Source organism: Bos javanicus, chromosome 21, assembly GCF_032452875.1.
Source record: "Bos javanicus breed banteng chromosome 21, ARS-OSU_banteng_1.0, whole genome shotgun sequence".
Classification (NCBI taxonomy): Eukaryota; Metazoa; Chordata; class Mammalia; order Artiodactyla; family Bovidae; genus Bos; species Bos javanicus.
The window spans coordinates 67,253,817-67,265,283 of NC_083888.1; the positions used below are offsets into that span (position 1 = coordinate 67,253,817).

The 11,467-nt window shown below is 43.2% G+C and overlaps 1 protein-coding gene and 1 non-coding gene across 3 annotated transcripts; both read left to right on the top strand.

Annotated features, from left to right (window-relative positions):
• The first annotated feature begins 2,522 nt into the window (after nucleotides 1-2,522).
• EIF5 (eukaryotic translation initiation factor 5) lies at nucleotides 2,523-10,884 on the top strand. Of its 2 annotated transcripts, none has more exons than XM_061395455.1 (11): nucleotides 2,523-2,613; nucleotides 3,647-3,926; nucleotides 4,038-4,119; nucleotides 4,471-4,643; nucleotides 4,903-5,014; nucleotides 6,074-6,213; nucleotides 6,471-6,629; nucleotides 7,110-7,271; nucleotides 7,533-7,697; nucleotides 7,999-8,133; nucleotides 8,518-10,884. In XM_061395455.1, the coding sequence occupies exons 2-11, from the start codon at nucleotides 3,855-3,857 to the stop codon at nucleotides 8,605-8,607; spliced, it is 1,290 nt and encodes a 429-aa protein (XP_061251439.1). In that variant the 5' UTR covers nucleotides 2,523-2,613; nucleotides 3,647-3,854; the 3' UTR covers nucleotides 8,608-10,884. The 2 variants fall into 2 exon arrangements, with proteins under 2 accessions (XP_061251439.1, XP_061251440.1); XM_061395456.1 differs by lacking the exon at nucleotides 2,523-2,613 and adding an exon at nucleotides 2,950-3,292.
• Nucleotides 5,551-5,676, top strand: LOC133234826 (small nucleolar RNA SNORA28). The gene has a single exon (XR_009732323.1). It is a non-coding gene; the product is annotated as a small nucleolar RNA SNORA28 (small nucleolar RNA).
• Nucleotides 10,885-11,467: the final 583 nt, after the last annotated feature.

The following is an 11,467-nucleotide window of genomic DNA, read 5'->3' on the forward strand; positions in this document are numbered from 1 at the left end:
TGCAGCCAAATGAGGCGGAGACCCAGAAATGGCAGATGGAATTGTGCAATGAGCTTGGCGTCAAGCTGGAGTTCAAACACTGTGCACTGTTTACTAGACAGGTGACTTGAGGAAACAATCTTCCTGAGTCTCTTTCCTCACCTGTAAATGTGCATAACAACACTCCCTCATGTGAATGGTTATATTCATCTGGAGAGGCCTGTGTGGGTAATGGTGAAGAGAACAGACCCTGGGATCAGACAGATCTGGTTCTAGTTCTACCACTTACTAATATATCTAGGGCAAGCTGCTTTATTTTTTCCAGTAAGCTTCAGTTTGCTCATTTGTAAAATGGGAATAAAGACTCCTCAGAGGCAAAGAAGTAAGTGAAATAGTGTATTCAAAGGACTTAGAAAATTCTAGGTTATGAAAAACATTCAACAAATGGTATGTTTGAGATTTTTAAAAATTGTCCATGATTAGATACAATGAATGACACATGTACTAATTAAAATTAGTACAAACTTCAATGAAATAAAATATGGGGCCATCAAACATGATCCAAAAAAAGTGATCACTTTGTATTTAGTTATTAAAAAACTCTTTTAAGGAAGCAGGCCTCTAGCCTCAGACTAGTTTCATGCTCATAAACTAGTTTCTAAAATAGTGTCATTTGTGTGCAGTCATGCAAAAACTCCAAAGTTTCAATACTGCTAAGTCATGCCTCAGCGTGAACCAGAGAAGCATGTCTGGATTTATCTATCCAGTTTGTGTGACCAGAACCCTGGTACCCATAAAGCATTATGCATTTGGTTTAACAATTATGTACCGAAGTATACACCGTGTGATTGTAATAAAAGCCCCTGCAGCAAGGGACAGATCACTTCTCTCAATTCTGGATCATCCATTTTATTTATTCTCTCCCTTTTATTTATTTTTCCCACTGACCCTGTCGGGTTTTAAATGATTTATAAAACTTATAAAACCTTGAAAGAGTAATCTTGAACTTTGATTTTAAAAATCAACATTTTTCAATCCTAACCTTGCACATTTGAATGGTGTAAATCAAAGGTCAGCCCCTTATCCAACTCACCCTGTCCTCAGCAACACTGCTACTTCATCCAGATCCGGGAAACCACACAGCTGCCCAGGACACTGCTCCAACCGCCCGGTTATTTGGCTCTTACTCTATTATAATCAAGTATGTTTTCACATTTAAAGGTGGACTCTGCATTTTTACAGTCGCAATCGAAATTTTACACAAAATAAAAGTATCTGAAAGAATGAGAGAGTTTCTGTAATCACCAAAACTAAAATTTGAGAAGCTCCTGGTAAACTGTAATCGTTTGCAAGTGAATACACTGGAACTGGAACCTCATTAGTACACCCACTTTGATCTCTGCTTTGCCCAGCAAGGAGGTCACAATTCGCAAACACTGCGGGGGATGATTCCACGAACGGTAAGGTGATGTGAGGCTTATTTTGAGCAATGATGGTAGAGCACGAGAACGTGGAGACATTCCCCCCGCCAAGATCACTTCCAGGAGGTCCAGGGGTTAAGAATTACTTTCATGTTTTCCTCTTTAGAAAACATGTGGACAAGAGACACCAGTCAAGCTTGGCCTGCAGACCGGGCTCCGGGGAAGGGGCGAGGCGGACGGTTGAATCACGATCGCCGCGACTACGCACACCTGAGCTTCGGAGGATAAAAGGCGGCACGTGGGACGAAAGACCCAGAGCCTCCAAGCTTCGCTCTCTGCCCAGGCCTAGAGAACTGTGGAAGAAAAGCAACTTCTTTCTTAAGACTGGAGGACGAGGGTCCCCGGAAAAGGAGGGACAGAGAGGAGCCCCCGAGAGTTCCCACACCCATCTCGGGAACACCTGAGGAAACGCGGCCTCGGGAGCCGCGACGCAGCCACCGGGGCAGGGGGAAGGCCAAGCGCCATCTTCCCCGGCGCCCAAACCGACAAAGCACAGTGTAGCGGCAGATCTCCGCCGCCGAGGCCCGCCCACTCTCGCGAGACCGCAAAGGCCTCTGGGAAAAGCGGGGGAGGGGAGAGCGAGAGAAGGAAGCCGGGACGCGGGGCTGGGGGCGGGCGGAGGCGGCGAGTGGAGCCTCAGGAAGCAGAAAGGGCGGGGAAAAACGCGACAGACGCGGCATGCAGGCCAATGACGAGCGAGCTCGGGCGGACCGCCAGCCAATGGGCTGTGCGGCTTGGCGCGGGGGGCGGGCGCTGGGGCCGAGGGTAGCTTGAGCGCGGCGGCGGCGTTGTTCAGTCAAAGCGAGAACATTCCAGAGGTGAGTCCGGTGGAGGGGCGGCAGCCCCGCGCCCCCTCCCCCGTCTTCCCCGCCCCCTCGACCCCCGCGGGCCGCTGGCTGGCGGGGAAGGCGCCCCGTCGCCCGCAGCTCACTGCGCCGTCTCTCCGCACCAGGTCGCCAGGCCCCGGGCGCTGAAGGGTGTGGACCCCGGACGTCGCTGGGACAGCCCCTCCCCGCTGCTCGGCGGCGCCTGGCCCGGCCGCTGCTCGCTGCGCTGCCTCCGCCGCCGCTCCTCGGACTCGGGTTCGCGCGCCTCACTTCATCCCAGTCCCGGGCGAGCAGCGTTGGGTTTATGTCTTTATTTGACGAAAACGGTGAGTCGGCGAGCGGGCGGGCTCGGGCCGGTGGGGAGATGGCGGCCGCACAAGATGGCGGCGCGCCGCGTGACCCGCGCGCGCGCGTGTGAGTGTGTGTGTGAGCGCGCGCGTGTGTATGAGTGTGTGGCGCAGTTCGGCGGGCGGCGGGGCCGGCCTCCGCGTCCCCTCCTCGCCGCACCCCGCTCTCCCCCACCCCCGCCGCGGCCTCCCGGGAGCGCGCCGCGCGGCCCCGCCGCCGCCCGGGGCTGACTCAGGCCTAATTGCTGCATTTATGAGTCATCGCCGCGGCGGGGCGGGGCGGGGCCGGCGCCCCTCGGCCGGTTTCGCTTCCCCCGGCGGAGAGGCGGCCCTGCGTCCGCGGAGAGAGCCCCGGGCGGCGCACATGGCGGAGCTGCCGTGGAAGCTGGCGATGTCGCGCCGGCGCCACGCTCGCCTTGCGGGGGCCGCCGGATCAGCCCTGACAGCTGGGGGCGGGCGCGAATGGGGCCGGGGTGTTTGCGTGGAGAAGGGAAAGGGGGCCACACTCCCCGCGCGCCAGTCCGGCGAGATCATGCTCCGCAGGCGTAGTTACCGAAGTGTGGCTCTGAAGTAAGCGCTCGCTGCCAAAGGCTTCGACCTCGAAGAACAGCTCCACAGCCTGCCGTCCTGGAGCGATGTTGATGTGTCTGAGAAGTTTGTGGGTACCACAGTCTGGGTTGGTGGGGGCGGGGTAGGTCTGGGTTGGTCCTTCGGTTAAAATACGGCCAACCCGCGGAAGCAAGCCGTCGACGTGATGACTGGTCTGATGAAAAGCTGATGCAGCGTAATTTGTCTTGTTTCAGTCAGGCACCGACCAAAGTCACATCTTCGTCAAAATGAAGGCTTTTTGTTGCTACAGGTGTCCCGAGTTACATGAGACTAGTAGCTGTTCTTTGTACATAAACTCATGTTTTTAACGTAGGGGAAGTAGGCGTAATTATACAGAACGGACACGGAGGGATTTCGTTGCAGGAGTTGTTAAACGTGGGGGTTGGTTTGTTTTCTCTTTCAGAGCTGTTGCGCAGCCATTGGTACCTGTATTGGGGAAACATAGCATACAAGCAAGAAGCTTACAGCCTCAGTGGCGAAAAATTTTTCATGTCAGAGACCGAGAACTCTTGCAGTCGTTTATGTCATCCCTTCTTCTCCAGACAGAGGATACCAAAAAATTGCAATCAAAGATCTCTTCATCTTATTGATAAAGTCACTAATAAGCCAAAATGTCTGTCAACGTCAACCGCAGCGTGTCAGACCAGTTCTATCGCTACAAGATGCCCCGTCTGATTGCCAAGGTAATACTAAATCTTCATTTTAGTAGCAAGTTCTCTGCTTTTTTCATGGATTGTTAAAGGTTGCTTCTCCCAGTGTGGACAATGCAAAATTAAAATTTTTACTTCCTTTAGGTTGAGGGCAAAGGAAATGGAATCAAGACAGTTATAGTCAACATGGTTGACGTAGCGAAAGCGCTTAATCGGCCTCCAACGTGTAAGTAATGCCTCTTAAAAGGAGTCTGAGAACGCATTTTATTGACATAATTGTGATGCTCTCGGTCTGCAAATCTTGCCTGAATTGAGTTAGCTTTTGAGTTAAGTGGAAACTTGGATTTAAAACTGATTGATAGCAAGAGTGATAATTCTATAAATGAGGGTGAGTAGCCAAAGAGGTCTAGAGTAGGAAATGGCAACCCATTGTAGGATTCTTGCCTGGGAAATCCCATGGACAGAGGACTCTTGTAGGCTACAGTCCATGGGGTCAAAAAAAGTCAGACATGACTTGAGTGACTCAGCACTCATCCAAAGATTAGTTAACTGTAATAAATTTTTCCCCCCCAAATAGATCCCACCAAATATTTTGGTTGTGAGCTGGGAGCACAGACCCAGTTTGATGTTAAGAATGACCGTTACATTGTCAATGGATCTCATGAGGCGAATAAGCTGCAAGACATGTTGGATGGATTCATTAAAAAATTTGTTCTCTGTCCTGAGTGTGAGAATCCTGAAACAGATCTGGTGAGTGCCTTTGAGGTTCTTGTCAATAGGAGAAAAACTGTATTTCTGTGATGTCACCAAATCATGTTTCCAAGAAGGCAGAGCAGACTTACATAAATTGGAAAACCTCAAATTTTATTGTTTCCATACTGACCTTATGTTAAAAAAAATTCTTTTGATGTTAAACTGGGTTTAGGTGGCTTTTGATGGTTAGTTTCACACTTTGTTTTTGAATTTTCATCATGTGTTAATGGATGACATATTTTTTCTTTTTTGACAGCATGTCAATCCAAAGAAGCAAACAATAGGTAATTCTTGTAAAGCCTGTGGCTATCGAGGCATGCTTGACACACATCATAAACTCTGCACATTCATTCTCAAAAACCCACCTGGTAAGTGCTTATGATGAACTTCTAAAACCTTAATGTGAAGCAACTGATTGTTGAAAACTGTGGAAGTGTCTTTACCACTATATAGAATAAGGTTAACCCTTGAACACCCCTGCAAGTGAAAGTTTGCTTATACCAATAAGGTCAGCCCTGTGTATACAAGGATCAACCAACCAACAGTGAATAGTGTAGTACTGTGGTATGTAATTATTGGAGGGGGGGGGAAACTCCATGTAAATGGATCTGTGTGGTTTCAACTTACGTTCAAAGGTCAACTTTAATAAACCTGCTGTTGTATGTACTATTAAAGGTCAAGTACAGGCTACCATTAAACTCAACCATATCCTCAGTTTTTAAGACATCTTAGGATGTATGAAATATTGGACAAATTGTGATGGGGTCATAGTAAAAGATCTACCTCTGGAATTGTTCAGTCGCTAGTTGAGTCTGACTCTGTGCAACCCCACGGACTGCTTCTGGAATACTCATTTGTACATGAGGGCCTTGGCTCAGTAGGCCGAAGTGGCTTTAGAGCATGCAAGCAACACTCTGTGGCAGATAACCAAAATTGTCTGACACAATTTGAGCTTGCTATAACAAGAAAGTCTAACCTATTCCGGTGTTCTCTTTTCTGTGAGACTAGCCGTTATATAGACTTAAACACTGTTCCAGTTTTTGGCTGAAGCATAGTTGAGAATACCTTTGTTTATCAGTTTATGAGGAGTGGAAAGAGAGGGCCATGAGTGCCCACTTTTAACTTGAAGTACTTGATCCACTGAGGTGTCACCTTGTGGTCTTTATTTCATTGTTCAGTCGCTACGTGGTGTCCAACTCTTAATTTTACTAAAACAGCTAACACCTTTGATATTTACTGGCTTTTCTTTCTTAGACTTAGTCGATTACCTATGAAACACAGTAAATGAATTTGATTTATGAACCCTTTTAGAATTACAGGTAGCATTTTCTGTGGTTTTCTGAGGGGAGGGTTTTAAATGTTAATGGTGGCAATAAGGTGTAATATAACTCATGGTACTCAACTTTCTTTCCTTTTTATCTGTGTAGAGAATAGTGATAGTAGTACAGGAAAAAAAGAAAAGGAAAAGAAAAATAGAAAGGGCAAAGACAAGGAAAATGGCTCCGTTTCCAGCAGTGAGACACCCCCCCCACCACCAAATGAGATCAGTCCTCCTCCACATGCTGTGGTGAGTGCAAGGTTTGAGGGCTGGTGGGCACTAAAATGGTGTAAAATGTGACCTTTGGTTGAGGTGGGCAGAAACAAACTGCTTTTCTGTGAACAATGCACCAGTACATTGGGTTCCAGGTGCTTATTGGTTGATTAAGTAGAAATTTAGTGAGAAAATGATAATTTCACTAGAAATCTGGATTTTTTTTTTTTTTTTTTTTTTTTTTACACCTTTAAGGTCTCTTTTTGGCCAAGCATTTTTGTTATTAAAAACAGGAAGAAGAAGAGGATGACGACTGGGGGGAGGATACAACAGAGGAAGCTCAAAGGCGCAGAATGGATGAAATCAGTGACCATGCAAAAGTTTTAACCCTCAGTGACGATTTGGAAAGGACTGTTGAAGAGCGAGTCAATATCCTGTTTGATTTTGTTAAGGTAAAAACATTTTGTTGATCAGTAAGTCAGCTTCTACCTAGCCTTGAGCTTTTGCTAGATATTTATTACCTTAAGCTGTTTGTTCAAAAAATTTCTGAGGGTGGTTCCAGGCACTGTTTTTGGCAGGTGTGTATTATTTAGAAGTTGTAGAATCTTCAGTTAGGTAAGGGAAAGGTTCATCAGAGCAGAGACTATGGTGCTGTGCTTAGTCACTCAGTCGTGTGCAACTCTTTTGCGACCCCATGGACTATAGCCTTCCAGACTCTGTGGAATTGTCCAGGCCTGAGTGGGTAACCGTTTACTTTTCCAGGGGATCTTCCCAACCCAGGGATCGAACCCATGTGCAGGATCCTGCATTGCAGGCAGATTGTTTACCATCTGAGCTACCAAGGAAGTCCCTGGGGATAAGAATGAGAGTCCCTCCATCTCACTGAATTGCTTCTTTTGTTTTGTTTTTAACGTGCTTCCTTTTATTTGCAGAAAAAGAAAGAAGAAGGTATTATTGACTCATCTGACAAAGAGATTGTAGCTGAAGCAGAAAGACTGGATGTAAAAGCCATGGGCCCTCTTGTTTTGACTGAAGTTCTTTTTAATGAGAAAATTAGAGAACAAATTAAGAAATATAGGCGCCATTTCTTACGAGTAAGCAAATTGTTCTGTGTTCATAGTGAGATTTGCAGATGTGTGACCTTGGAAACATCATTTTAAGCTCCCGTTTATTCTGTCATCCTGAAAAAATGGAAATAACTGATCTACCTTAACAAGCATGAGAGTATCTGGAAAATGCTACATGTGGTCCCGTATATGTGAAGTAAATTAGAAATCTTTAAGCATTGACTTCTTACTGTTATAGGGCCGTTACATCTAAGAAAGCTTGTTAACGCCAAGAATATCTATTTGCAGTTTTGTCACAACAACAAAAAAGCTCAGCGGTACCTTCTTCATGGTTTGGAGTGTGTGGTAGCAATGCATCAAGCTCAGCTCATTTCCAAGATTCCACATATCTTGAAGGAGATGTATGACGCAGACCTTTTGGAGGAAGAGGTCATCATTAGCTGGTCGGAAAAGGTGGGGAATATATTGATGAGCTCTAAAAGATTAGAAGGATTGGGGCTTTTTTGGAAAAAGTTTTCTAACGCCTAGTCTCTACTTGCTTGACTGGTATAATCTGTAGGGTGATCCCCACCATGGTAGCTTCTAGTAACGACCAAAGAAAATCTTTTCCTCTTTGCTGAATACGTTTAATCTGTTTAGAGTTTGAGATTAATATGTGTTCCAGTCTCCTCAAAGGATGGGTATAGACAATTATGTATAACTCAAGTTAACTGTTAAGTAGTTTGAACTAAAAATTTTACTAAACGTTTTTTAGACCTCTAAGAAATATGTCTCAAAAGAGCTTGCCAAAGAGATTCGTGTCAAAGCGGAACCTTTTATAAAATGGTTGAAGGAAGCAGAGGAAGAATCTTCCGGTGGTGAAGATGATGATGAAGATGAGAATATTGAGGTAAACGCTGGGGAAATTGTTAAATACCATGTTAGTGGTAAGTGTTTGAGAACTATAAAATGCCAATATTAGATAGTTGCAAATTAAACATAATTAGGAAGGGAATCACATTAATAGAAAAGGTGCTAGAAATCTCTCCTACCCCCGGACATCATGATTTCAAATAAATACTGTGTGGGTTCTCAGAGGGTTTTGTTTCACCTCAGTTATATAGGGGTCTATAAATGCAGAGTGTTAACTTAGTTTTTACATAAATTTAAAATTTTTCATGAACAAATGGCTATTTCTAGGTAGTTTTTCTCCTTTGTTGACCACTGACTATTGTTTTTATGAGCAGTTTTACAGGGATAAAAGTTTACAATGAAAAATCTTCTGTTTTACCAGGTGGTGTATTCAAAGACTGCCAGTGTACCGAAAGTTGAAGCTGTAAAGTCTGACAACAAAGATGATGACATTGATATTGATGCCATTTAAAGGGGTGGGTGCAGCCCAGCTTAACAATGTAATGCTGAGAATCTTTTTGCATCATTGGCCAGAAGTGCAACATGAATGTGCAAAAGCTAAAATGGCTTAACATCATGCTACACTTTTCTACTAAAAATGTATTGCTGTGAGTGGTCTGTATTTAAACCCAACAAGACATCTAGGGAGTCCATACACATATCAGTGAGCAGGTATAGTTTGCTTATTTATAGCATGTTTCTTTTTGAAAAATTAGTGGTGGACACATTTGGATCACATTTATACAGTTCTAAAAAATAAAGATTTGATTTTGGTCATTCTTCAGATTTTTGACTCTGAATGACTTAAGTAAGCTGAAATAATCGGCTCCTTGAAAAATGTTGTACCATCATTTAACCTGATAGGATTGTTGGAGCCTGTTAGATATTAGGTGCCGAGACTTTAATGAGGTCCTTTAGCAGAATGTGAACATAAACTTACAAATACCTTACTCAGTCATTAGGGAATACATAGTGCTTTTTAAGTCTTACCTCTGGTCCCTGAAATTGGCATCTGATGATGTGTGTGCTTCCCATGCCGAGGTGGACAGATGATCAAATGGCAGTGCAGCACCTTTATCTCACCAAGAAGCGAAAATGACCTGAGTGTCCTATAAACTTAAGAGCAGGTTTTGAAACTTGAATTGTGTTTGTTTTTTAAAAGTCTATACTTGCCCCAAATTGTAGTCTTGAAGTCGTATGCATTGCACGTTGGATGAGCCAGGGGAATTATTACATTAACATAAAAGCATTTTATTATGTGTATGTGGCTGTTGCTTTATACTGAGAAAATGGAAATTTGGGGGAGTGGTTAAATACTAACAATCTCTGATTTTATTTGAGGGAAACAGGAAAAGATGAAATTGATCTCAAGCAAAAACTGAGCGTTAACTTCTCAGCATTTACTCTTGATTCAAATTACAGTTTCAGAATACTTAGACATACTGTATCTTTTGTTTAGTGTGAATTTTTCCCTGGATACTATGGTTCTTTTATTTTTGCATTTGGATACGTAACTTACGCTTTTTCGGTTTTTGTTGCTATCTTGCCAAAATAAGTATTAACTGTGTCTCAAACTCCCTGCTACAGCCCCCAAAAAATGTGTTATTTAAAAGAAGAAAAAAAGCTAAAAGCATGTTTCTAAATCATAGCCTATATTTTGGTGTAAGACTTGGTGTGTTTTTATTTCATACTGAATATAGTGAGATACCCAAGAAGACTGGTGATGGCAACGAGGGCCTGACCCAGCCCATCCTGGGCTTTAGATTTGGGAATAACATCATTGGGAATTGCTTGCCCAATTTGCTGATCTAAACTCACTTGATAGAAGGGCTTATGAGAATATCTTAGAAGTCTTGAAGGTACAAATTTACACAGAACATACAGTGTGGGAATCAAATGCATGGAGTGAACTTTGTTTGGAACACTGGCTTACATCATTCATCTCTTTGTGATCCATCTCATAGATTACAAGATGTTAACAAATGTATGTAAGTTTTTTTCACATTGAAATTATACAATCTGGTATAATAAAACCTTGTTAGCTTGATACTTTAAGGAAAAACACTGGCATTCTCACTGGGGAGATACAAAGTGGTCTCCAGCTGCCTTTTTTTTTTTTTTTAATTTTGTTGAGATTAAAGGAGAGTCATATGTCTATGTGGAGGGAATGTGCTTTGTCACACCAAAGATAAGAGGCTTTTGTAAATTCACATCTTACCTAGGTGTTAAATTTCTTGCCATTTTCTGAAATTTTGGGGAGTACCAAGTTGCATTCAGGATACCCATTATCAAGCTAATGAGGTTCTGTTATAGAAGGGTTTTTTCCCTTTTTTCCTCCTCTCCCCCGCCCCTCTTAAATCTGAAGGAAAACGTTCAGGGCTTCTAAAACACTAAAGAGAAAATTTTGGCTTAGACCAGTGTTCAGTCTAGTGCCAAACTTAAAATGGGATTCAAATCCACATAGTAAGGAATTTATTCATAGTAGCTATCCTGGTAGAGTGATCTTTCACTTTGCTCTATTCAACTGTCTTAAAATTTCCTGTTTCAAACAGCTGTTATTTGATTAAAACAATGTTAAAATTATTTTTGTCTCTGCTTTAATATTAATCTGAATTTTTGTTTATAAAGTTGGAGAATTGAAAACTCCCTTTTGGTAGCTGTTGCTTCAAATTTGTGTTGGATGTTTCTTTGTGCCGTTGTGTCCCTACTCAGAAAACCCATGTTGCTAATTAAAATGGCTTTCCTTAGATCTTGTGTTCCTAATCTGTATCTCAAATTGATTAGAAACTGAAAAAATCTGCCTTCATCTGATTTCTTTAGTTGATGAGTGACTTTAGCTGGGTCAAGTATGCAGTTAAATAACTGGGTATAGCATTTCTCTTTAGTTAAGAAAGGAATGTTTCTAAAATTCTCTGAGGTTAATGAACTTGTAAGGTGCTATGTGGGGTCCTAAAGGTTTGAGAGAAGTGGTGGTCTCTGAAATCCTGTGTGTTCCACGTGCAGCTGTGTTAGGATTGCTCCCCACTGTTTACTGTAATACACTAAGCCTTTGACCTGGACAAAAACAACAAAAGGGTACTGGTGTGGATGAGCCTTCTACATTTTGTGTGTTCGCTCAATCTTTGTGGTATCTGAGATGTATTACCCTGTGGTCACTCAACTAGCCTGGCTGCTGTGTCTTGTAGGGCTTAAATAACATGTTTAAAACCCAAACAAGATTCTGTTGGAATCTACTTAAATTTTAAGTAAATTTTACTTTTAATGAAACCAAACTCTTAAGGGTTTAAATTTTTGTTACCATGCAAACCTTATCCAAGGAACTCTCGATTGCT

Bases quoted from the DNA above. Each gene is read 5' to 3' on its own strand.
- EIF5 (XM_061395455.1), top strand. From the start codon at position 3,855: ATGTCTGTCAACGTCAACCGCAGCGTGTCAGACCAGTTCTATCGCTAC. The intron at 4,120-4,470 runs GTAAGTAATGCC...CCCCCCAAATAG, and splicing joins GCTTAATCGGCCTCCAACGT to ATCCCACCAAATATTTTGGT. The intron at 6,630-7,109 runs GTAAAAACATTT...TTTTATTTGCAG, and splicing joins TCCTGTTTGATTTTGTTAAG to AAAAAGAAAGAAGAAGGTAT.